Consider the following 25,924-nt stretch of genomic DNA (forward strand, 5'->3'; position numbering starts at 1 on the left):
CTCTGGGTTTACCTACCCTGGGGACAGCAAGCTGCTATGGAGAGGCACACTTAGGGGAGGAACAGAGTCTCTAGTCAGCAGCCACGTGAGTAAGCCATTGTATAGACAGGTTCTCCAGCCACAGTCAGATCTTCAGATGATCACAGCCCCAGCCAATGCCTTGATTGCACCCTTGTGAGACACTCTAATCAGTGGAGATGCAGAAGAAATAGATTCTGGGGGACATTTTGAAGGTGAAGTCAGCTGGATTTTCTGATTAATTGGATATGGTGTATGAAAGAGAGAAGTCAAGGGTGACTCCAAGGTTTCTGACCAAAAAAATAGAATGCCATTAGAGATGAGAAGACTGTGTGAGGAGTCATTTGGGAAACGTTACATTTTGGCTTTATTTTATACATTAAGAGTTGGCAATTTGATATAAAAGTCAAGAAATAAGAGGAGAGGTTTAAATGGTTGGAGATACAAATTTAAGTGTCGTTAACTTATAGAAGGAATTTTAAACTGTGAGATTGGATGAGATCACTAAGGGAGGGAATGCAGATACAGAAAAGGTCTTCCTCTCTCCCCCTGACCACTCAGTTCTTTAATTCTCAGCTTAAATATTTATCAAGTGAAGATCTTTCTTGACTTGAACTAAAATGTATCCCTCTGCTAAATATTCTCAACCCTGACCTTATACATCTTTGGGTTTTTAGAGCACACAGGGTCTGCCATGTTGTAAGCACCCAGTAAAAAAGTAATGTGATTTAGCAATCTACCATCCTAATGCAAACCATTCAGCAGTTATTCTCGTTGATGGTTTAAGCATCCTGTTTTCCTTCAGTGGAAGTGTGAGAGGTGGAGCAAGCAGCAGCTACCCCAAACCAAGTAAGAACAGGGAGAATGAATGTTTGTAATCTCGCTCATGTTCCAGCTCTCCTGCTGTTCTGAAGAAGCAGCACTGGGGCCTCCTCTATCCCCAATAGTTTTTCAGTTTACCATCTCCTTGTTCATGCTCCCCAATGCCGTGGTCGCTCCTAATCCTGAAATCTTACTAGAAGAGGGTGGTGTAGCTGCCTCAGAGCCTCAAGAATGGGCTTTTTATGCAGTTGCCTCTGACAGTTGAAGTGCCTAAAGGGAATGAGTCATTAGCATTTCCCAAGGAACTAGTTAGAAATGCAGATACTTAGGGCCCAGTAATCTGTTTTCTTATAAGCCTTCAGGGTAATACAGATGTGTGCTAGATTTTGAGAAGGCCTTTCTGGAGAGCCAGCTTCTTGCTTGGCCTGACTAGTTTTGCTCTTTTTCTGTGTAAGAAGGCACAGAGTTTACTTGATGTTTTGAGTGGCTTTACTCATGCCAATCCTGAGTCTAGAGCTTATTTCTCCTTTCAAGATGCCAGCTGTTCACCCTGTCTCATTCAGACAGCTTTTGAAATGCCGTTTTCTTCATGATGTCCACATGAGGTGAAAATGTCTTTTTTACTTGTTCTGGCTGTATTTTTTTTTAATAACCTAAAATGAATATCTACTATGTAAATATATATTGAAAGTTTAATTATACCTATACTTTCACATCTTAGTATATCACAGAATTAAGCATTAGGTGTGCTTTTAGTTTTATATATTTGTTGACTGATTTAGATAATCAAATCTTAGAGAATAGGAGATTACATATTTTTAACTCATAACAAATGAATTAGTGAATATTTATTGATTCCCTGCCATGCTCAGTCACATATTATCTCAACTTATTTAACTTACTATTGACAACATACAGGTAACTAATCAATATTTATCTTAGGATAAAAGGAGTGCTAATCTTTCTAGTTGTATTCACTGGGAATGTGTTTTAAATTCCTTCTTTATTCCAGATCCCTTTAAGATGCACCATGATGATGGCCTGGAAGAATTGCTCTTTCTCCCCAGTGGAACAACCAGTGCTTCAGCATTTGTAGAACAAAATAATCCCTTGGAAGACAGTTATGGTATGACTTCTCCTACTGGATTTATTTCTTAATTCCAGACAATTAATGTAGCTTTCACTCATCACCTTTGAAGTAAACCACTAGGCAAAGTCAGCTTTGGGGGCTTTGGCTGTGAGAAGGCTCTTTTTAGATGAGTCACAGGAGAGAATTCACAGTTAGGCTACTCAGGGGCTACTTACCTCCTCTCATGGGATTTTGAATCTTATATCCTAGAGCCAGATTCTGTCTTCACATTTTACTAGCTAATGGTCTTGAGCAAGTTACGTCCTCCCTAAATTTTGGTTTCTTTATCTGTAAAATGGGGCCAACACTTGTCCCTACCTTAAAGATGTGGTGATGATTAAATAAAATTATGTAAAAGCACTTCACATAGTGTCCAATACATAGTAAACATTAAACAGATCTTAGTTATCAATTAGTAGTATTCTCATTCCTGGTTTTGTATAACTTTTAACATGAATGTGGCCAGAGTACTATAGGGGAGGCAACACTTTACTTCTGTCCATCTTAGGTTTTCAGTTGGTACTCTTTAACAAAAAGACAGATTAACAAGAGAAAAAAACCCCAGTGTTTTTATTAACTGGGGGTTTTAACTGCCCCCAGTTATTAATGCATGCAGTGTACATCACACAGGAGAAAAGTAACTCAAACTGGTAGCTCAGAATTTCAGTTTATATAGCATCTTCAATAAAGAACAATACATTTGTAGAGAAATGACAGGACCAAGGAAAGCAATTTTAGGCTTCCAAGAGTAACGTACTGTGGGAAGGTAATTATATGGGGGGGGAACTAATGGAGTAAGATTTGCTTGTAGGTTCCTCTGGTGCCCTTTTTCTGGGCTGATGAGAGTCTGTCTCTAGTAAAAGGAGAATTTATATTCTGCCTTTTGGCAGAAAGTGAGGTGCTTTCTCTGGATTTCCTGCTTCTTCATGGCCTGCAGCTCAAAATAATTTTTATTTTTTTTATTTTTATTTTTTAGATTTTATTTTTCCTTTTTCTCCCCAAAGCCCCCTGGTATGTAGTTGTATATTTTTAGTTGTGGGTCATTCTAGCTGTGGCATGTGGGATGCCGCCTCAGCTTGGCCTGATGAGCAGTGCCATGTCCACACTCAGGATCTGAACCGGCGAAACCCTGGACGGCTGAAGCGGAGTGCGCAAACTTAGCCACTGGGCCACAGGGCTGGCCCCTCAAAATAATTTTTGTGTCAAAGAGGCATATTTTGGGGTGACATATTCTGGTTTCCTTTAGTACCTATCATCAGTAAATCTCACTTCAAACAATGCTTATAATTTTGTATTTGTAAAGATCCTAGCTAATAATGCTTTTCATTTATGCTTTTCTTTGGACCGAAGATCTCTTGGGAGAAGAATGTTAGGTGAATTGACTTTGAGTTGTGTGTCTAGTCTCCTGATATTTTTATTTTGGCTTTGACTTCTGTCTTTTCCGCTCACTAGCTAGTGAGTTATTTGGTTGCATTGACTTCTTTCTTTACAGCATCTTTCTTATGTTCCTTTATACTCCCTCTGCTTTTCCCCAGTGTACACCTCTATCATGTCATACCTAGGCTACCTCAGTTGTCTCCTAGCAGACTTCCTGCTCCCTTTTAAATTTATTCTGGATATACCTACTGTGTGGATCGCCCTGAGTCCTGTTCTGTATTCATCTCATTTTCATGATTAAGACCTTAAGATACCCTATTTTTTTCTGTCAAGACTAAATTTCTCTGCTTTCCAGATCCTTCTTCCATTGTTTGTTCTAATCCTATTTTCCCTGTCTGGTCTGCAAGATCTGTTTGAATCAGACTAATCTTGTAGTCCCAGAAATATTCTTGTCCTGTTGGCATCTTTATACTTTTCTCTTCTCAGTGTTCTCCATCCTTAAAATTGACCCCTCTCTCTTCTCTTCCTGCTCTTGCTTCTCCTCAGAATCCTTCTGTGACTATTCTGGTCCTCGTTGTTTTTAAACTCTTACAGCACTTAGTCCTTATTGTACAACTTGCATTATCTGATGTATGTCTATCTTGCCTATCTAGCTAAATTGTAATAATCTTGATGGCAAGGACCATGTGATATTAAATCCCCTGTTGTATCTATCAGAGGACAGCAAAATAATGATCCTTTTATCTTTGTCTAGTTCTTAATAATTTACAGACTGTTTTCATAAAATAAATTTCTGGTATTGGAAAGGGAGGTGTTAATCTCATTTTACAGATGGGGAAATTAAGACTCACAATTCCTTACTATACATTATATTATACTGGTTGTGATGTTGGAGCTAGAGCTCAGTCTTTGGTATTTTGAATCTTTGTAATACACTGTAGAAGGTAGCCAATCAGTGTTGATTAATGTCACTACAGGGATAAAGTGATACTATACACCTATTAACAATTAGCTAAAACCTGAAGAATGTCAGCAGTTTTTACTTTAAAACTTTCTTGCTTTGTTCTTCATTGGTCATTGGGTCTATGTAAAACTGGTTTTAAATATCAAATGCCTTTTTTTTCCTAGTGTTGACTAAGTTTCAAAAATGTGTTTGTTTGATGTGTTTGTGTTTCAATATTAGGTCTGTTTCCCTGTGACACATTTGCTCCTACAGCTGTTGTGCCTCAGGGGTGGTCTGTGGAAGCCCCAAACTCTCCACAGTTGGAATCTTTCATTTCCGCAGAGGCCATTACACAACCTACGCAGCCCACAGCAGGTAAGTTGTTAGAACCCCTCTGTATCAGTTAAGGGTTGCAGTACCAATAGTCAATATCAATCATCAGATTTCTTTTTTAGCAGCGTGCAGCAGTATAGATAAAGATTCAGAACCATCTCAAGTGTTTTTAAAGTTAAATTACTGATTTCACAGCTAGAGGATTCAAGTTATAATTGAAATACAACACTTGGAGTTAATGGGCAAAGAAAATCCCTTTTTTTAATTCAGTTAGTTTTAGAACTCTGAGTTTTTCTCTTGACGTCCCTCAGGTTCCCTTTCTGACATTGTGTACCTGTGTTGTTTTTTTTAAACCTGATTTTTTTTTTCTCTCCTTTGCCTTTCCTCCTCCACTGTATATTCTCCTGATATGCTAGTCTTCTAAGTATTGAGAGTGTCAAAGACTAGGCACAAATGCATTAACTGGACAGTTTTTAGTTATGTTTAGAGTGTTATGGTCGCAGAAACCAGCTACTCCTATGCTCTAAGAAAGTAAGTTTTGAATGCAGAGCTACAGGCAGACCATGATGGGTCCTAAATTTCCAACTTATTTTCCTTAGAGCCGGCCAAGGACGTAGAAATGGCATCAGCAGAAGAGAGGGCACCAATGAAAGCATTGGAAATGATGGGACTGAAGACTGCTGACATGGCATCATCTAGAGAAAAAGAGATGACCTCAGCTAAGGACGAGGCACCAGCTGCAGAAACAGAGGTGGCATTGGCTAAAAACATGGAATCACCTACCAAATCACATGCGTCACTAGCCAAGGACATGGAATCATCCACTGAATCAGATATGGCCCTGGTCAAGGACATGGTACCACCTAAAGAGACAGAAGAAGCCCCTGTTAAGAATGTCCTGTCGCCCACAGAAACAGGTGTGTCTTTTACCAAGGACATGGTACTGCCTACAGAAACAGAGGTAGCCCTAGCCAAGGATGTAGTAGTATTCAAAGAAACAGAGAGAGCATCACCTATTAAAATGGATTTGGCCCCAGCTGAGGGCATAGTACCACCCACAGACAGAGAGATGGCCCAAGCCAATGTTGTAGAATCACTCTCAGAAATACAAATGGCACTGGCTAAGGACATTGCATCATCCACAGAAAAATCCTCAGCTGAGGAGGTGGGCTTGTCCTCAGAAACAGAGGTGGCTCTGACCAGGGACATAACACTGCCTCTAGAAACTAAGGTGGTCTTAAGCAAGGATGTGGCACTGCCCCCAGAAACAGAGGTGGCCCCAGTCAAGGACATGGCCCAACCTCCAGAAACAGAAGTGGCCCTGGTCAAGGACGTGGCTCCACCCGCAGAAACAGAGATGGCCCTGGGCAAGGATGTGGCTCTGTCCCCAGAAACAGAAGTAGCCCGGGTCAAGGATGTGCTTCTGCCTCCAGAAACAGAGGTAGCCCTGGCTAAGGATGTGGCTGTGCCCCCTGGTCCAGAGGTGACCCTGACCAACAATGTGACTCCAGCCAAGGATGTTGCACCACCCTCAGAGGTGGCACCAGTTCCAGTCAAGGACATGGAAATTGCACGGACACAGGAAGAAATAAGTGAGGATTCCCAGTTAGAATCTCTCCAGGATGAGGGGCAGTCAGCTGCTCCTGCTTCCATGATTTCACCAGGTATGGACTTACACTTACTCTTGGTATTTCTCTCTACCAGAGTGTAGTCTCCAGAAGGGTAAGGGACAAAGTCATACCAAATAAAAGACAGTCAACTATACTTTGCAAGTTTATACACACTCCTACTCTCTTAGACAACTCTTTCTTACCTTCACTCTCCTGCAACACGTTCTCTATCCTTGTTCTCTCCTGATCTTCCTGTTTTTCATATAATTGAAGCAATAAAAGAGAACATTCACAAACTTCCATTACCTCATCTAATTAACTACTTGTATCTGTATCCATAAACTCTGCTTTCCCTCCTGTAACTATCAGGAAATTGTCCCTGCTCCTAATTAAGTCCAGCCTCTCCGTTTTATACTAGCTCCTCTCTCCTCCTGCCTACTGAAGTGCATTGCCCTAGCCATTCTCCTCTTTCTTGTCTCTCACTGTTTTTCCCCTTTCCATTGGATCATTCCCACCAACGTATGAACAGTTATTTTTCCCATCTTAAAAAAACAAAACAAAAACCTCCAAACTCAGCCTTTCCTCCACCTTCCAACTACTACTCCAGTTCTATTTTTCCCTCATAGGAGCATCTCTCCTTCCTCAAAAACTGTTTCTGTTTCCAATTTCTGAAAGGTGGAGAAATAGCTGAAATAGTGCTTCTCTGAAACGTGTGTATTTTTCACTGTTACCTTTAGAACCAGTCACAGCCACGGGCCAAAAGTACAGCTTGCCAGCAGATGAGGATTCACTGTCAGAGAAACTAGACCAAAAGAAACCAGTCAGTAGTCAGCCTTCTGAACTGTCTTCAGAGACCTCAGGTAAATTAGGAAAACAAAGTGGGCTCTGAAACCACTGAAACTGGGAGTGCTGGGGTGGTGGTGATAGACATTGTCCCTGGTTATATGGTGTTAATTAGCAGTATTGTTTATGAAGTCCGTTTTCTTTCTTAGACAGATTTTGTCTTGTTTAGAAAGTCAGCTTGTTACATATTTAAAAATTATCATTACATCAACGTAGGACACCTGAATTTTAATCCAGTTCATCTGTTCACTATTCTATCCTGTGTGATCTTAGGCAGGTTGTTTAACTTTCATATATCTCACTTACTCAGTTGTAAGAGGAATAAACTGGTCAAATGTTCTGTAAACCCTTGTTGCTTACAGTGCATTCTATGGCCCAACAGCATCTGCATTGCCTGGGAGCTTGTTAGAAATGCAGTGTCTTGGGTTCCCCCTCAGACCTTCAGAATCATAATGCGCGTTTTAACAAGTTCCCCAGATAATTTTTACATACGTTAGACTTTGAGAGGCACTGCTCTAAGATACTTTCTAACTTACAGTTCACTTATTCAATGAACTTTAAGATCACAGGTTTTTGACAGTAAGCCAGAACTGTGTGTATGTGATTATCAATTTAATGATTCTCTGCTTACTTTTCTGTGACTGATTAGAATGTGAACTTGAGGGCAGGGACCATGACTTATTTCGCTTAGAATCTCTAGTGCTTTGCACACTGTTTAACACCAAGAAGGAGCTAAATAAACATTTGATTTTGTTTAAATCTTGTTTTAGTGACTCAATTTATATCAATTATGTTGATATAACATAATCAAATACAGTAAACATTTATTAAATCCTTATTGTGTATGAAATACACCATCCTAAGGCACATAGATATTTAAGTCCAGGTCTTGCCCTTGTGTTATTATGTTATAGCCTGGGTGGTGAGAGAATTTCCCAGGCAAGAACTCTGAAACCAAAGATTTATATAATAGTTGAATAAAATAGTATGAGATGGCACCAAATAGCTGCTGATTAGTTGCCAGATTAAATGTTATAAGTGTTGTGGAGTGCTAAAGCCTAGCAAGTTTTGGAGAGAAGCAATAAGTGACCTGAGGTGTTTAATGAAGGGTAGGATTTGGTGGCCATGGGAGGGGTAAAGATGAGAACAAAAAAGTACTATGTAAGTATTTGAATATTCTTTGAAGTCATTTCATTAAGTCAGGCTTGACAAGAGCTGTTCTAGACCTGCTCTTAATAGGACTCTTTCCAGAATCCTGGATCCACACTGCACTGACTTGGAGGCAAAGGTCGGACCGGTTGACTTCCTGAAATCTTTCCAAGGGTGCTCATCCTAATTGTTTTAATTCATTACACCACTTGGCATAATGTCTATTTCTTTGTCTTTTAGGAAGTACATTTAGGCACAGAACATTGAAATCTAAGACATTTGTCTTTCAAGTAGGAGGTTCTTGTTCTGCAATGATGAGAATTTTTCCCTGGCCAAGATACTAATTCAGTATCTTTTTTCCTTTTCTTTTCTTTTCTCTCTCTTTTTTTTTTTTTAAAGTAGCGTAAGTCTGGCCTTCTGGTCTGTTTCTGAAAATCGATCTGGTTAGTTTGACAAGTAATGAGAATAATATTGGTGACAGACTCTTAGAATTGTAAATTCTATCCAAAATCATGTATATTTCATTCAGTTAATTAATAAATGTCACCAAAAAGAGCCAAGAGCTTACCATCTTGTTGCATACTTGGGAATTATGTACCTATTAAAAATACTGACAAATATAAATACCAGATGAGATTTATGGACAGTAAGTGCTTATTATAGAGGTTAGAAGATCCCTATTTGAATTTCTGTTCTCGTTTCAAATATTTTGTAAGTATGTTTGAAAAAAACTTTACCTGAGATGATGATCTTTGTTAAATATTTGTTAATCCCAGTTAAAGGTAAGAAATGTTTCAGAAAACATTCTGAAGGAATGAGTATGTGGTTGGTGAAAATAGACTAGTTAAATAAGTCACTGAATGGACTTTTTAAAAAGAAACAATAATAAGGAGTTTTTTGTTTGGAATTTTAGCCAACTTCATGTATTGCAGGTACCCCTCCCACACAAGCCAAACAAGTGTGCAGACCCAGTGACCACAGGCCCACCCGGCCCAGGCCTGCCAGGGTCCCTCCTGAGCTGCTAGGAGTCTCTTCTCCACGGAAGACTCTTGATCCCAGGCTGGGCCCCTGCCCTTTGTCTCAGTCCACTTGGGTCTCTGGTTCTTCTTCCTGTGGTGAGCCTGGGAACCAAAGGAAAACTATTCCTGTTGACTTCCTTGAACCCCAGAGGGATCTTGGCAGGGAGGCCTGGGATATAGAAAGCGCACCCATGATGACGAAGAAAAAAAAGAAGAAACCAAAGCAAAAGAGATACTCTCAACCTCGGGCTGGGGGACCTTGGGATGATGACAATGCAGACGAGCCTAAAGGTCATCTCTTTGCAGCTGACCCACAAAAATCAGGTGTTCTCCCTAACCAGTCTACCACTGTGGGCATGGAGTATGGACTGCTATCCAGAGCAAACTTGAAAAAGGAATCAGAAATTGACTTCAGAGCATCCAAACTGGTAGCTGAACACTTTGTCTCAGAGAGTCTCAGTGTTCCTTTGTGTCCTTTGGAAGAACCCCCCAAAAATGCAGTAAATTCTCAGCCGAAGCTGAAAGGAGAGGGAGAGGTCAAAGGTAACAAGTCAGTACCACAGAGCCAAAACCAGCAACCGATGCAGCAAGATGAATGCAGACCACAGCCTGCACCCAACCTGAAGACTTCTGTAGATAAAAGCCAGACAATAAGCTCTCTCAATCTGCAAGGACCCCTGACAGAAATTTCTGCACACAGAGTAGAAATTCCTTTGGAGATCAGATCCAAAGAGTGTTGCTTTCCTATCTTGAACCAAGAGGCTACAGGTAGAGTTTCAAAACCCACAGCAGCAAAAGAACTGCTTAATTTGATACCCACTTTAACAGCTAGTAATCCATTAGAAAATAATCTAAAAGAAGGGAATGATGAAAGTAAAATGACTAAACTACATAATGACAAACAGAAAGAGTTTTCTGAAGGAGCTGAAGAGGTGAAAGAACTGAAAAAAGAAGCTTTTCCCAAGCAAAGACAAGAGATCGGCATCTTTGCTTCCGAGCAGCTGCAGGACAAGGTGTTAGCTCAGGTTCCTGGGCTAGGGAATGAACCCTTTAAGAGAACAGCAGGTGACAGCAAAAGCAGGAAGGGAAGGGGAAGTTCTGGAAAAGTGAGAATGAGTTCTGGGAAGGTAAGAGCGAGATCTGAATTGCCGTTTCCTCTAGACAGCCAGAAGGACAGCAGAGCTGTTCTTGTGCCAAGTGAGCCAGCCCCTAAAACTGAAAGAATGACTACTGGGGATAAGAGTGAGGAGTTGGGACTAGAAGCTTCAAAGCAACCAGGAGCCATGGCTGATGTCACTGAGGCAGTGGTGATGGAGGAGCCTAGGGAAACAACTGACTCTAAGGTGGCAGGCACCTTGCAGACACTGATTCCTTTGGGAAGTGGGTCAGGCATGACTCAGACTTCTAGTGCTAGAACAGAAAGAGGAGACATAGCCATAGATACAGGTGTTAGTAACCAGAGCAAGGAAGGAAAGTGTCCTTGGATGGATCATGAGGCAGCTCCCTGGATTTCTGAAAAGCCTAAAAAAAAAAGCAGTGAAGGCAAAAACAAAAAGGTTAAAAATAATTATTCCACACAGCCTGCTAGCATTGAGAGTAAGGAAGAAATCCTCAACCCACCTTTTGAAGGGAAGGATAGAGTTGCTGGTAGTACTTCCCATCAAAACAAAGAATTGGGACTCACTTTCCCTGTAAATCATGACCCTTTGTTCTCACATACATCAGATACACCCACAGTGGAAGTAGTTAACCGAAAAGGTGAAAATGTTGGGGTTAATTCTTTTGAGCTTGAGGCTGTTGGTGGGGACAAAATAAACACAGTCAAGGATTCTGCTGTTATTGAACCAGCTGCCAAAGTGACAGAGATGAGCTGCCAAGACCAAATCCAGGGGGCAGGATTTGTTCCTTCAGTACTGTCTGAGGAGAATAAGACAGATCCAGCCAAGGGACATACTGCAGTGGCTGACAAACCAAATAAACTGAATAATGATGAAAAAAGTAAAAAAGTTAAAAATAGTTTTCCCGAGAAGCACATTCTGGAGAATAAGATAGATGCAACAAAAATACATGTTCCCATGGAAACCACAGGGGACCACAGAATTGAAGGAATGGGCTATGTGGACGAAAATAGAAATATTACATTTACCTGCCCCAGAACACCATCAGGATTGATGAATAAGTCACCTCCTCTAGAGACTCAGGAATCAGCAGCCTGTGAAAAACTGTCCATTCCTACTCCTCAAGTAGTGAAGGAGAGTGATTCCTTTCCAGACGCTTTGGCCAAAAGTGGGCAGGAGACAATTCCAGCCCAGATTTCCAAATTATTAGTGGTAGATAATTGCAGCAAAGATGGAGTCCCAGATCAAGAAGGACCCAAGGCTCCTTCTGCTATTATGCCCTCTACAAGCACAGGAGGAATTACCCCAACTTTTACAGCAGCCATAGAAACAGTTAACAGTCATGGTGATAACCGTCTTAAGAATAAAGGTGAGCTTCCTGATCCCATGAAAAATGAAGCGGGGTTAGATGGAGGGCATGTGATAGGAGAATCTGAGTCAGTGCTTGGTGGTGCATCTGAGCATTCAATAGAGAAAATCACAGAGCTAGCAGAGGGGCACCTTCGTTCTGGAGTGCCTATAGATGACCAAAGCCTACCAGGTGTGGTCAGAGTCCTAGAAGCGTGTGCAGATAGGAGTAATTTTCCCACATATTCGGTAAATGAAAAGAAAGAGTCTGAGGCAGGTTCTGCTCCGGTTCAAATGCCTGACTTACTGGGAGACAAAGCACAAAAGCCCAGTTTCTGTGAGGACCAAAATGTTGAAGACAGAGATTCCAAGGGCCCAGATAGTTTAAAGAAGGAGGGAGATATGACTCTTTTGCCTCCAAAAAGTAAAAAGGATAAATCAGAAGGAATTAGTCTGGCTTCTGAAATTGCAGAATTGGATTATGCTTCCTTGGCAACACCAGAACTCCAGTCAGATTTCATAGATGGCACAGCTGAAGCCACTCCTGCAAGTGTGGCAGATAACTTAGTTGTGACTGCTTCTAAGGGTCTTCGACTCCCAGAACCCAAAGATAAGATCTTGGAGGCACCTGAGAAAATGACAGAAAAATCTGAACCAATGAAAGGAGAAGGGAAGAAGGAAGATAAGAGCAGAATGGCAGAACCAATGAAAGGCTACATGAGACCTACCAAGTCCCGAGGACTTAGTCCACTGCTGCCAAAGTCTGTAATCCAGGAACGAGAGAGAGCCAAGCCACTGAAGTCCCGCGGTAGGAACCTGCCATGGGGAAAGTGTGTGCTTGTGGCTTTTGAGTCAGCATCAAAAAGGCAAAGAGCTTGTGCTTTGGTTCCATCCAGACTCTAATCATCCTTGTTAATCAGTTGGTTTGTTGGCATGAAAACTTATAACTGCTAATTATGTGTTTTCTGCAGCCAAGGCATGCCTTGTGTCCAGCTTGAGGAGGCTGGTGACTTGGTTGCATGCCTTTTTACCTAGCACTGAACCTTGAGTTTCAGGGGAAATTGAATTTCAAACAACAATCCTTTAGCAGAAGGCCTGTCACCATCCACTATTCTTAATTTTTTTTAAGAAGTGTACCTCTTATTTGTAAAGTTTATAGCCAAATTTGAATCATTATTTTGTATAAAGATTCACAGAAGGAAGGAAACATATCGTGTCTAGCTGTGTGCATGGGGGATTTTTTTGGTCAGTACATATGAATAGCTTGTGCTGGTGGGCCTAAATACCCAAATTGCTTTTGGATTACAAATAGAAATGGTCTACCCTTTATGAGGAAACGGTAGCCTCTGACCAGTATTGGTAGGCACAGACCTTATTTGTGTTTCTAGTAGTGGGAAATGATCTCTCAGTGATGCAGCCACATCTTTGACCAGTCTGCTGCTTACAGACTGGTGTTACTTACGTGTGTTAGAGTTTTAGGCATAGTCTGTATCCATGAAACATAGTCTATATCCATGGGCAAGTCTATAAAACTTGCCTATGTAGGATTCCTCATAATTTTACCCTGTTTGGCTCTAATCAGTCAAGTAATTAGAATGAGATTGACAAGATGATTCCTTTAAGATTTAGAGATGTTAGCTTTTTTTTTTCCCCTGAAAAGTATACATCTAATTATGGCTTCCCTGAGCCTAACCTTCAGAAAATGTTTTCTGGCCTTTGAGCCTTTTCACAGCCTACAAATGATGCTATTCCTTAATCACTATTTCCCGGCTTGCATGATGCAGCTACTAACTCCAGAAATAAAAAAACACCAGTTGGCCTTAGTGGCCAGTTAGGCTTTTGGAGAGGCTTCATCATGGGATGCTGTTCTGCATGATGTGGACTTGTTGTTTTGGGTAAAGCTTGTGCTGTGCATGAATTTGTACCCAGTAAGGAATATGTGCTATGTGAGTAGAGAATGCTAAAGGTTGTTATTTGCATAAGATATTGTCATCTTTTCTGTTTTTATCATCCTTCTATTAGCTACCATATTGCCAAGGCAGAAATGGAGTCATATGGAGAGGGCTTTCCAGCTTTCGTTAAGACTTCCAGCATTCTATGCAGTTCTTTAGTTTTAGTTTCTAGACCGGTTCTTCAGTTTCAGCAGTGGTACAAAGGGTAACATGTAAATTTTCTGAAATCTAGCCATCTCTTTTTGCTCAGTATTTCTGAAGAAATGTAAAAAGAGAGTTTATTCTGATTCTTGAGGAAACAAGGCAGATGCTACAGAACTTTCGGGCCCCTGCCTTGGCCAGGCCACACTCAGACTGTGTATTAGGAGTGGTCTTGGCAGAGTGGCTAAGGGGAGGATGATAGGTTTTGGGCAAAATTTATTGTTTCTTCTCTAAATTCCGTCGCATCTTTCCCCCCAAGGACAATCTATACTTTAATAGTTTTTTTTAAACTTTTTTTTTTAACTAATTTTTTAATCGGTCAGTACATTCACATGGTACAAAGGAGTACATAGTAAAATGTAAGTCTGCCTCCCTCCCTTAACCCCCATCGAAGTTTCCCTCTCGAGAGGCAACCAGTGTTAACAGTGTCTTATGCATCCTTGCAGACAATTTATGTATAAAGGAGTAATGACGTGGGGCCTGGCTCGGTGGCATAGTGGTTAAGTTCGCATGCTCTGCTTTGGTGGCTTGGGGTTTACCAGTTCAGACCCTGGGTGCAGACCTACATACTGCTCATCAAGCCATGCTGTGGTAGCATCCCACATACAAAATAGAGGAAGATTGGCACAGATGTTAGCTCAGCAACAATCTTCCTCAAGAAAAAAGAGGATTGGCAATAGATGTTAGCTCAGGGCCAAGCTCTCTCACCCCCCCTCCCCCCAAAAAGGAAGTAACAACATATATATTTCCTGATTTTATATAAATGAGACATATCATGCATACTGATGTGTGTCTTGCTTTGTAAACTTAATTATTTTAGAGATCTTTACAAATCAGTACAAAGAAAGCGGCTTCAGTCTTTTTAATGGTTATATGGTATTTCATTGTAAGGATATACCCTAATGTAGTTTACCACTTCTTTATTAATGGACATTTAGGTGTTTTCCAGTTTTTCTCTATTAGAAACAAGGTGCATAAGATATATAGAATGTCATACTTGAACAAGTACATCTGTATAATAAAAAGGGGCTCTAGGGTAGAATCTCTGGTTTGAAGAACATGTATTTGTAATTTTGATAGGTGTTGCCAGATTGTTCCCCATAGGGCCACAGAGATGTACCAGAGCTATACTCTCACCCTCAGCATAGACCATACCTGTTCCCCTGAACTTTCTCCACAGGTGTGATATTTGTTTTTTGTTAGGTGTGCTAATATAATAGGTGAAAAATTATTTCTTGGCATAGATTTATTTTGTGTTTTACTTATTTAATGACTTCCTTGTATATTATCAAGTTTATAAAAGCCATCCCTACTCTGAGTTCATAAAAATATTTTTTCGGGGCTGACCCCATGGCCTAGGGGTTAAGTTCAGCATGCTCCACTCCAGCAGCCCAGGTTTGGTTCCTGGGTGCAGACCTACACCACTTGTCGGTGGCCATGCTGTGGCAGTGACCCACATACTATATAGAGGAAGATTGGCAACAGATGTTTGCTCAGAGCAAATCTTCCTCAGCAAAAAAAGTATATTTTTTCTTCTATTTTTAATTTTTCACATTTTGAATCTTCAGTCAATCTAGAATTTGCTTATTTGTTTCTCTGTGTGTGTGTGAGGTAAGATTACTTAGTCTTCCCACTGTTATTTAGATAATCTACCTCCCACTGAATCACCACCTTTGTCATGTTCTGAATTCCTGTATGTATTCAATCTATTTCTGGACTTTCTTTTCTGATCCATTGGTCTTTCCATTCAGGCTTCAGTAACACAATGTGGCTTAATTATATACTTTAGTATCTAATAGGTCTAGCCCCACCTCTCACCCTGTTACATTTTTTCAAAGTTTCCTGACTATTCTTGCTTGTTCATTATTACATATAAACTTGAGAATTGGCTTGTATAGTTTTGGGGGGAAAAATCCAGTCAGTCTTTTTCTTGAAATCATGTATGTCAAGAAATACATGTATACAAGAAATCATATACAAAAATGTATACCATACATTTCATTAAATGTATAGATTATCCTAGAGTGAGTTGATGTCTTCTGTGTTGAGTATTTTTGTCCAACAACATATTTTGACTCTGTCTAGCGTTTTCTTCTCCAGGCAGAGACTGTGTTTGATTTATTCATATGTACTTCCTAACACCCATTATAGAGCTTTACATATATATAATGCCTCATGACATTTTTTTGAATTATGAATGAATTATCTTTTGCTAGTCTCCCTCTTTGGAAGTAGGAAAAGGAAGTATACTGCTTAAGTCTCTTCCAGCTTAAGGTTTCCTCTCCTGTTATTTTTTCATTCCACTCTCAAGTTTAGGGGAATTTTAGCAGAAAGTTTCTTCACATATTATGTATTATTCTAGGCAGGGAAGATACTTCAGGAAATGTGAGCTCAACTTGTTAGAAAAGGACTTATTGTGGGACTGTGTTTTTTGTGAAGGGAAGAGCAAGTTTGAAAGGGTGCTCCGTATTGGATGCTAGTCTGTGTCACTGCTCCACATTGGTTCCTTGTAAGTGTCAGTGCACTTGGCGTGTTTTTCTGTGAGTGGGACAGTTATCACAGATTCCTATAGATAGGCCCTTCCCTTTGCCATAACAAGAGCCTGGTCTCATTTTTATTTGGCTTCATTTCTTTCTTTAGTTTGCTTGAGCCCATCAACTGTCTTCTAACAGCTGGGAATGTCAGTTTATAGTGGGAAATTCTCTTGGTGTGAAACTTTAAGTAATTTGTAAACCCAAAATCCTAACAGTTTCAAGGCCCTTGCACATAAATAAAATATGCTCAGCAGATGAAAAACCCGTTTGTAATCTTAGAACTTGCTATGATTTTACAATGGGAGAAATATCCTTTTGGTAATGTCTTTTCTTAACTGTAGTGCTATTTGTGACGCTCCTTTCCTTATTGCTTTCTTCCCACTTACCTTCTCATCCTCTGGCTTTTTTTCCTCTTTGTTTTTGTTGCTAGTGCCGTTGAGTTGATTCTGGCTCCTAGTGACCCTGTGTACAGCAGAGCTGAACCCTGCATGGTCTTTTTGCACCATCCTCTCATCTTCCAGTGCTCTATGAGACAGAGTGCTCCATTGCTATTCACAGGGTTTTCATGGCCAATTTTTTCGGCAGTGCGTGGCCAGGTCCTTCTTCCTACGCTATCTTAGTTGGAAGCTCTGCTGAAATCTGTCTACCACAGGTGACCCTGCTGGTATTTGAAACACTGGTGGCATAGCTTTCAGCATTACAACAATACGCAGCGACCACAGTCTAATAACAGACAGATGGGTGGTGTGGTTCCCTGACTGGGAAATGAACCCCATTAGTGGTAGTAAGAGCGCCGAATCTTAACCACTGGACCACCCAGGCTGACTTTTTATTTTTCTTCTTCTTACTAGCTGTATATTAATGAAATTTATTGGGAAATTCTATATGTCATGCAACTAAAAATGGCTACCATTTATTAAAACTTACTATAGGCTCAGTACTGTCTTAAACTCTTTTAACTCTCAAACAGTCCTGTGCTGCTAATCCTCTTATTTGAGCCAGCTCATCTAAATATTCTTTGAAATGAATCCAGCAAATATTGGTTATTCTGCTTTAAAAGGAAGTTCTTTGCCTCACACTCCCTCACCAGTCACTTTTACCCTCTGACTGACAATAGCATTGGAGGATTCACAAAACAAATATAAACAACTTAGCTTCTGAGTTTTGGTGTTGCAGATATATTTGCTTCTTTAAAGTGGGAAGTGGACAGTGAAGAGGCCTTCCATGCCTATTTTCACCTGTGACGTTGAAGCAGATCATCTCAGCTGTGAGCAGATTGAATTTGTTGGTTTTTTTTCTTTTTAAAGCTTCACTGCATGCTTGTGTATCCTTTCCACGACTGGGAAACGAACCTGGGCCATAGTCGTAAGAGTGCCAAATCTTAGCCACTGGACCACCAGGGCTGGCTCTGAAATTATTTAGTTTTTAAAATGATGGCAATTTGTATAAGTTTAGACAAAGATCTAATTGTCATATAAACATTGCCTCTTGCTCTGCAAATAGTGGACTTTCAACATGACTTGGCGTTTTTAATATTTAGTTCATTCATTCATTCGTTCAACAGACACCGGGTAACATTACTCCCTCATTCTTTTTTTTTTTAACTGGTTTCCATTTTATTTACATTTTCTCTTCTCCCCATTCTCACTTTTTTTCCCTTGCTTTTTCTCCCCAAATCCCCCCAGTACATGGTTGTGTGTTTTTTTAGTTGTGGGTCCTTCTAGTTGTGGCATGTAGGACGCTGCCTCAGCATGGCCTGATGAGCGTTGCCATGTCCACACCCAGGATTTGAACCGGCAAAACCCTGGGCCGCTGAAGCAGTGTGCGCGAACTTGACCACTCGGCCACAGGGCCGGCCCCTACTCCCACATTCTAAGGGTAGATTAATAAGGCACATTCTCTACTTAAGGATTCTAGAGTGGGGAGATACACAGATAATTTTACTCTAGTGAGAGAAGTTCTGTAATAAAAATGTGAGCTATATGCTATGGGAATACAGAGCAGAAAGTGACTTCAGTCCTCTTAGGAGAGCAAGAGAAGGCTTCATGGAGGAGGTAACATTTGAGTGGGTCTGGAAACATGGCTAAGAGTTTGTAGAGCAAAGCAGAGTAAAGCATTCTAGGGGTAGATTGTGTAAAGGCATCGTGAAGTTACAAGTGCATGGAATGTTTGAGTAGCAAACAGTTTGGTATGACTAGTGTATGAGTCAAGTTTGGGAAGCAAGAAGTTCTGTGAAACATTTTGAGATGAGCTTGAGGAAAAGAAGGTAAGCTCTTACTGGGTCCCGGAAGTCATGTGTGCCTCCATAAGCAGAGGATCTTAGACTTTATGCGGGAGGAGATTGTGTTTTTACTTAGTTTATATTGATGATTCTCTTTTCTGTTACACGGAGGCCATGGGAGGGTCAATACATGCTTAAATGAGCAAAGCCTTGGAATTTTCAAGATGTACTTTTTGAAGGGCTTTTCATCTATAAGCATTTTAATGCTTTAAGTTGTCAAATGACAAAAATAATACAGTTTAGTAACTAGTTTGGTGTCCTTTATTCAAGGGAAAATAATCCATGGATTGGGGGAGTCCAGCGCCTCGCAAGCAGGGCGCACTCTTCCTGAGGGATTTTAGGCAAGAGAGAGTTTTAAAGAGCATTTGAGGGGCCGGCCCCACGGCCAAGTGGTTAAGTTCACGCGCTCCACTTCGGTGGCCCAGGGTTTCCCCGGTTCGGATCCTGGGTGCGGACATGGCACTACTTGTCAAGCCATGCTGAGGTGGCATCCCACATGCCACAACTAGAAGGACCCACAACTAAAAATACACAACTATGTACTGGAGGGCTTTGGGCAGAAAAAGGAAAAATTAAATCTTTTTTAAAAAAAAGAGTGTTCGAAGAGGCAGCACCATCACAGGGCATCGTTGGCTAGGAGGGCAGGGATTTCCCTGTAAGGCCAGCGGGTCCTGTTTTCTAGGGTCAGGTCAGCTAGCTAAAGCTGAGTTGGAGGGTTGTGACTGGTGTATATTAGGTTTGCTTAACAGATGTTTCCTAAAAGTACAGGCTGACTTAGGTTTAGATTTGTAGTGTGGGTTCTCCTACTGGGGCAGCCTCCATTTTGTAGGGCATAGTATACAAATTATCTTTATCAAGGGTCACATAAATGAGATTGTTAGCTTCAATTTTTTCATCTGTTTGCTTCCCAACTTGTGAAAGTTAATCAGGGAGAAGCATGATTTTGAGTTAAACATGTACTAAGAAATGTTTCTGAAATTTAGTAAAATATGGTTTTGAAATGTTTTTGCATACATGTATGGGTATATAAACACAAACATCGTTTACTTCCAGGTAAGAAACTGGATTGCAACTTCCCAACCTTCAGCATTTGTTAGTGAAGAATGTCATCAATCATTATAACCAGAATTATTGACTGCCATTCTAATGATAATTTATTAGAAGTTGTTTCCTGGAGACAATAGCAGGGAACATTTGGTCAATCTGGAAAGATTCTTGGTTGCCTTGGTAACTGATAAGAATGCAGAGAAACCAGTTATAGAGCGTATCAAAACCAAGGCCCTGAAGAGGTTGAGTACTAGCTCAAGGCACAAGGCAATATAGAAACATCTGCTGAGATGAGAGACCTGCAGGCTGTGCCAACACCCTTGGAGGCTTGACATGTCGTTATGTGGTCTGATAAAAAAGCTTTAGAAACTGCCTTCTGACCAGACACACGGGAATCCATGCACTTTGCTCAGACTCAAGACAGAATGGAACTTAAAAATCTTTAGCCCAAAGGACGTTCCAAATTGTGCCTCTTTGGATAAGTTTGATAATGGAAAGGATCAGGTCAAATGATATAGAATCAGTGTAAAAGGAATCTCTCCATCCTTCCATTGAGCAGAACTTTTTTGAGAGCCTACTCAATGTGTGTCAAATACCATGCTGGGCACCAGCGTGGCAGAGATGGACAGGTCATATTCCTGCCTTGTAGAAGCTCCCAGGAAAGGCATGTGAATAAAAGATTATGGTGCACTTTCTGAGTCCTAAGAAGAGTTAGAGCAAGTATAGTGCAAAAAGACGAAGAAGTCACTTTGGGAGTGGGGCCTAGGAGACTTCACTGAGGTAACATTTAAGTGAGTTCTGAATGAATAAGAGTAGAGCCTAGAGGCAAGGAATTCCAGTGGCAACTGTCTAGAATTTAAGTCTTCTGGTTCTTAAGTACATTTCTTTTTACCTAGGCATTCTCAGCCTTTAAGACTTCATGTAAGTTTGTCATCCATCAACTTGATAAAATATTGCTGTGGCTGGGCAAGTTTGAGTTCCTTGCTGCAGCTGTCTCTCAGAATGTGCATTGCTGAGTGAGATTATGCCTCTAATTCTGAATTAGACTAGAGAGCACTGACAGAGCTATCCTCAGATTTTACTAATTATTCTGTGCTAGGTTTTCCCCATTGTTTGCCATCCAGGTAGCATTCACCTCATTTGGAGAAGAAGAAACCTATTAATTCCTGTTCCATGTGATCTCTTCCTTGGTATGTGTTGCAAAGCAATAGTGTAATCATACTATAAGCCATTCTGTCCCCTCCCCTCTGTAAAAACCTCTGGATCTCCACCTTTTCTTAGTGAAGCAGGAGGACCTGCCTGCCTACTCAAAAGCAGCATGAAGGGAAGCTCACAGGGCTGAGGCACTGTAAAAAGACATTAACGTAAATCGAAGTTCTCTTGAGAGTGGACAGTAGTAACAGAAGATTTCTAAGGAATAAATTACTCACACCTTCCTCATTCTTTGCATAATTAGAACAAAATAAGACCATGGTTAAGATAGACACTAAAACTAAATGCATTGCTTCTTTTTCTCCTTTATTTCAAACTTGCTTTTGTCCCCCCAAACACATACACATATACACATGTGCGTACACACTGTTCATTAATTTGGGAGTTTTGAATTGATCACAAAAAGGTAAATTAAAATTGCAATGAAAACTTGAAGGACTTTTTTTTGTTTGTTTTGAGGAAGATTAGCCCTGAGCTAACATCTGCTGCCAATCCTCCTCTTTTTGCTGAGGAAGACTGGCCCTGAGCTAACATCCATGCTTGTCTTCCTCTACTTTATACATGGGACGCCTACCACAGCATGGCTTTTTGCCAAGCGGTGCCGTGTGCGTACCCGGGATCCGAACCAGTGAACCCTGGGCTGCTGAGAGTGGAACGTGCGAACTTAACCACTGTGCCACCAGGCCGGCCCCTGAAGTACTTTTTTTAACTGAGCAAAAAAAGAAACATTTAAAAGGAGAGGCATCCAGTGACTAAGATTAATTTTTGCTCAGTGGTGTGGGAAAACTGGCATTCAGAGACCAGGCATCTTCTGTGTGACTTTTCCATTAACTTACCATTTGATCTTGGACAAACCATTTCATTTTTTGCCCTCTGGATCCCGTTTGCTCTTCTGTAAAATGAGAGGATTAAGTTAGAGGAGCTCTAGCATTCTTAAAGATTTTTATTTTTCCCTTTTCTCCCCAAAGCCCCCTGGTACATAGTTACATATATTTTTTTAGTTGTGGGTCCTTCTAGTTGTGGCATGTGGGATGCCGCCTCAGCATGGCCTGATGAGCGGTGCCATGTCCGCATCCAGGATCTGAACCCGCGAAACCCTGGGCTGCCAAAGCAGAGCACACGAACTCAACCACCCGCCACGGGCCGGCCCCAGAGGAGGTCTAGCATTCTGATTCTGTACTGTAGTACTACATACTTCAGAGTCCTTACAGTACTGTTTTTATGGAATGATCCTTGTCCTAAAAGAGATTTGGAGAACGGGATATTATTTTTTTAGGCAATTCCTCCAATTTTGAGAGCTACCTTTTCTTTTGCTCTTGTTCATTAATTAGTTATTGAAATTAGGGTTTTTATGGTATTTCTTATAGTTGGTAGTTTGTTTTTACCTACCTTTTTTTTTTTATTGAAGTTATGGTAGTTTACAACCTTGTGAAATTTCAGTTGTATGTTATTGTTTGTCAGTCATCTTATAGGTGCACCACTTCACCCTTTGTGCTCACTCCCCTCCGCCCTTTCCCCTGGTAACCACTAATCTGTTCTCTTTGTCTATGTGTTTGTTTATCTTCCACGTATGAGTGGAGTCATACAGAGTTTGTCTTTCTCTATCTGGCTTATTTTGCTTAACATAATATCCTCAAGGTCCATCCATGTTGTTGTGAATGGGATGGTTTTATCCTGTTTACAGCTGAGTAGTATTCCATTGTGTATATACACACACACACACACCCTATCTTCTTTATCCAGTCATCAATCAAGCTATTCTGTGTTTTAGCTACCTTTTTAAATGCTTTTTATGTGTATTACTTCACGCCTACCTGAGGGAAGGATTCTGTGGGTGTCCCCTTACTATGCCTTTTGTTCTCAGACCCCTGGGTGACTCCAAGCTTATGTGCATGCCCGAGCATCTAGTTGACATGGTGTCTTGGGCACTTGCCTCTAATCTGGGCTTGTACTTCATGGCCGCTGACCCCCCACCCAGATTGCCTCTTCTAACTCTCCAACTCTTGAGCCTTGTAACTCCTGCTTGGTGAAGTAGCCAGATGCTGACCTCATCTTTATCTTCCTTCAGGCTAACCACATTTCTGATCCACAGTATGAACTATGGTCCAGAATTTGTACTCCTTTTTGACTGGCCACCTGAGTTCTACTGGTTCCTGCTTCTGCTCCTGGTCTTTTGGCTGACTCCCATTTTGCAGTTTTCTATTTATGGATAGACTCGTTGGGGCAGGGTCTGTGAGATTTGAAGGTAGCAGGAACTTACAATTTTAGTCATTGCCTTAGGTTTTTTTGGGTACTGGTGGGGAGGGTCTGGGTAGGCTTGCTAGAACTGAAAATCATTTGACTCTGAGGAACAAGTGTCCATGCTTGTTCTTTACCTAGGATTTTCTCTCCCCCTTCAGAATGTGGCAGCCAACTCAGACTGCTGATTTCTTCACACATGCTACTTCATCCTCAGTCATGCCTCTGCCGACAGGTGGCACCCTTGCATGGCGAGGGCTGGGGTGTACTGAACATCCTGGCTACTGGAGCCCCAAGTTAAAATCACACTTGGAGTTGGACTTGGCTGTAGACCCATGATTCCTTGAATGTGCATTTCAACCTTTTTATTGAGACGTAAGAATGTTAAACTGTGAAACTGGAAGGCGCCGTAAAGATTCCCCTCATTTTATGGATGAAGAAACTGAAGCTAGGAGCAGTTAAATGATTGCTCAGAATCGTAACTATTAAGTGGCAGAGATTTTACAACCTGGTCTTCTGACTCCAAGCCAAATTGTTTTTCCCACAAACCAAAGATAGAAGATGTCAGTAAATTGAGGGTGTGGGGGGTGTGTGTGTGTGTGTTTTGGGGGAGTGTGACTAGTTTTGCTTGAGTGGGGTTGTTGAGGCATATATGATTTCTAAGGTGTGTTCTAACAGTTTGCCTCTGGCACCTTGTGACTACATTGCAACAACACCCTCCCCATCAGACTTTCATAACTTTCACATATATTGTACATATTTAATTATGTTATTCAGTTATAATATATGTATTTAAAAAAGGTAAGAAAGCCAAAATTTGACCATATTTCATCACCAAGACTTTCTGAACCCACGAACCTCTTTTTTTTCCCCCATTGGTGAGAGCTTTGCCATAGAGTAAGGTGACCCTGATTCCTTGCCAATGAACCTATTATTGTGCTTTGACATGTATTGCTACTAAACTACTTAAGATCAAGAGGAAGGAGAGACTCAGTTTGTGTTCAGGACAGAGTTTAAATGGAAATTCACTTTTTTTTCAGCAGTGTAACACTGCCACTCTTGACCATGAATGTAGCACCGTATTACGTATTGAAGTTAATGAAAAGACATACAAGGTTGGTTCCTGCACTCTAGTTGGGGACTTGAGTAAATTATGTGAGTGGTATGTATAGTAGAAAAGGTGAGTGCTTGGGGACAGAGGTTCCAGTTAAGGAAACTTTCCTGAGCTGGGCCTTGGTAATCTCGTCACACTTTATAGACCAAAGGTGGAACAATCTTAACTTGCCCTTTGTTTCTAAAAGCTTTATTTGAAAACTATAATCAAATCATTGCAGTTGATGGCAAATGGCTTTAAAAAACTCCAACCTGACTATTCCTCATCTTGGACAAAGACATCTCATGTAGTCTTTTTTTTTTTTGAGGAAGATCAGCCCTGAGCTAACATCTGCCCATCTTCCTCTACTTTATATGTGGGACACCTACACAGCATGGCTTGCCAAGCAGTGCCATGTCCGCACCAAGGATCTGAACTGGTGAACCCCAGGCTGCCGAAGCGGAACGTGCGCACGTAACCACTGTACCAATGGGCCGGCCCCCCATGTAATCTTGATAGAATATTTCACAGTATTCTATATTAGTACATGATGGTGACTTACAGGTGAGGCAATAAAAATCAGCTTGTTCAAGGTCAAGTATAGCCTAACTTTTCAGTGTAACTTTTTTTTTTTTGGAGAATTTTCTTCTATAGATCCTTCAGTCCTGAATGTACAGTTTGTAAGCTCAAAGTCCAGTGCAGGAAAGGACCATGCTGAATTAAGTAGGGGCAGTGAGCTCTGATGGGTAGATAAGACCTCAAGTCACAGATTGATGGATTCCCAAAGTTTCAGAGGTCAGAGGAAGAAAGCTGCCCCAGTGTGTTCACATGGCAACTAAGCGATCAGTAGGCTGGAAAGAGCAGGGCTGGTGCGGGAGGGAGAGACCCAGTTTGTTCAAGGAACCAAGTGAGAGCAGGGCAGGAGTAAAAGTACGAGGGATGTGTTGTCACACAAATGTCTTATACCTGGGGTCCCTGTCCCCAAAGCCCTGATCGCTGAAATCTTTAAATGAACCCTTTATTAAACTCTTCCACAATGCAGAGCTACAGACGAAGCTCTCACTGGGCTTGGGGGACTCCACTCAAGTCAGTTTTCAAGTGAATTTGATAAGTTGCTATGACAGCAGACGCACTCATCCTTTGAGAAATGAATGCCTCCAATTTTGATAATACATTAGGGTCTTTTTTTTAAAGTGAAATTTTGAGCAATTTTCTGGAATCGTTATTCTTTTTATGGCTGAGGATTGGCAAATGAGTCTTGCTTATTTTTAAAACAGTTTTTTGAGTGGGTGAGTGTGGAAGTGTGGGCATAGTGTCAGATAAGTGAATGTGTGGGTATAACGTGTATCTATATCAGTGAAAGCCAGAATAATTACTATCCTCAGTACCCAGATTGGCACCAAACCATGTTTTAATGTGCAGATCTAAACAGAGTGCTAGTTAACAGGAAATTATGTTTCCAGTTTAACAGTGGCATTTGATTGTGCAGAGTAGCAGGTTCCTTCCTTTCTCTTTCTGTTTCGTTCATTCTTTCTTTCTTTCATGCTAGTAAATAAATTAAGCACCTAACCACGTGAGGAGAGAGGAACATTGGGGGAAAGATGGGTTTTGTTGTGAATACTGGGGACTTGGTGTGATGTCACTGCCAGCTCTGTGTG

General features: G+C 41.0%; 1 protein-coding gene across 50 annotated transcripts in view; it reads left to right on the plus strand.

Annotated features, from left to right (window-relative positions):
* Positions 1–25,924, plus strand: part of MAP4 (microtubule associated protein 4) — a 186,869-nt gene that overhangs the window by 128,291 nt on the left and 32,654 nt on the right. For 27 of the 50 annotated variants that reach the window (XM_070237734.1, XM_070237737.1, XM_070237740.1 and 24 more), the window contains 5 exons: positions 1,853–1,966; positions 4,530–4,664; positions 5,222–6,286; positions 6,970–7,092; positions 9,157–12,516. In XM_070237734.1, the coding sequence (XP_070093835.1) occupies positions 1,853–1,966; positions 4,530–4,664; positions 5,222–6,286; positions 6,970–7,092; positions 9,157–12,516 (4,797 nt within the window). The remainder of the gene's footprint in view (positions 1–1,852; positions 1,967–4,529; positions 4,665–5,221; positions 6,287–6,969; positions 7,093–9,156; positions 12,517–25,924) is intronic. The other 23 variants (XM_070237762.1, XM_070237764.1, XM_070237774.1 and 20 more) reach the window with 1 other exon arrangement.

This window comes from Equus caballus, chromosome 16 (genome assembly GCF_041296265.1).
Source record: "Equus caballus isolate H_3958 breed thoroughbred chromosome 16, TB-T2T, whole genome shotgun sequence".
Classification (NCBI taxonomy): domain Eukaryota; kingdom Metazoa; phylum Chordata; class Mammalia; order Perissodactyla; family Equidae; genus Equus; species Equus caballus.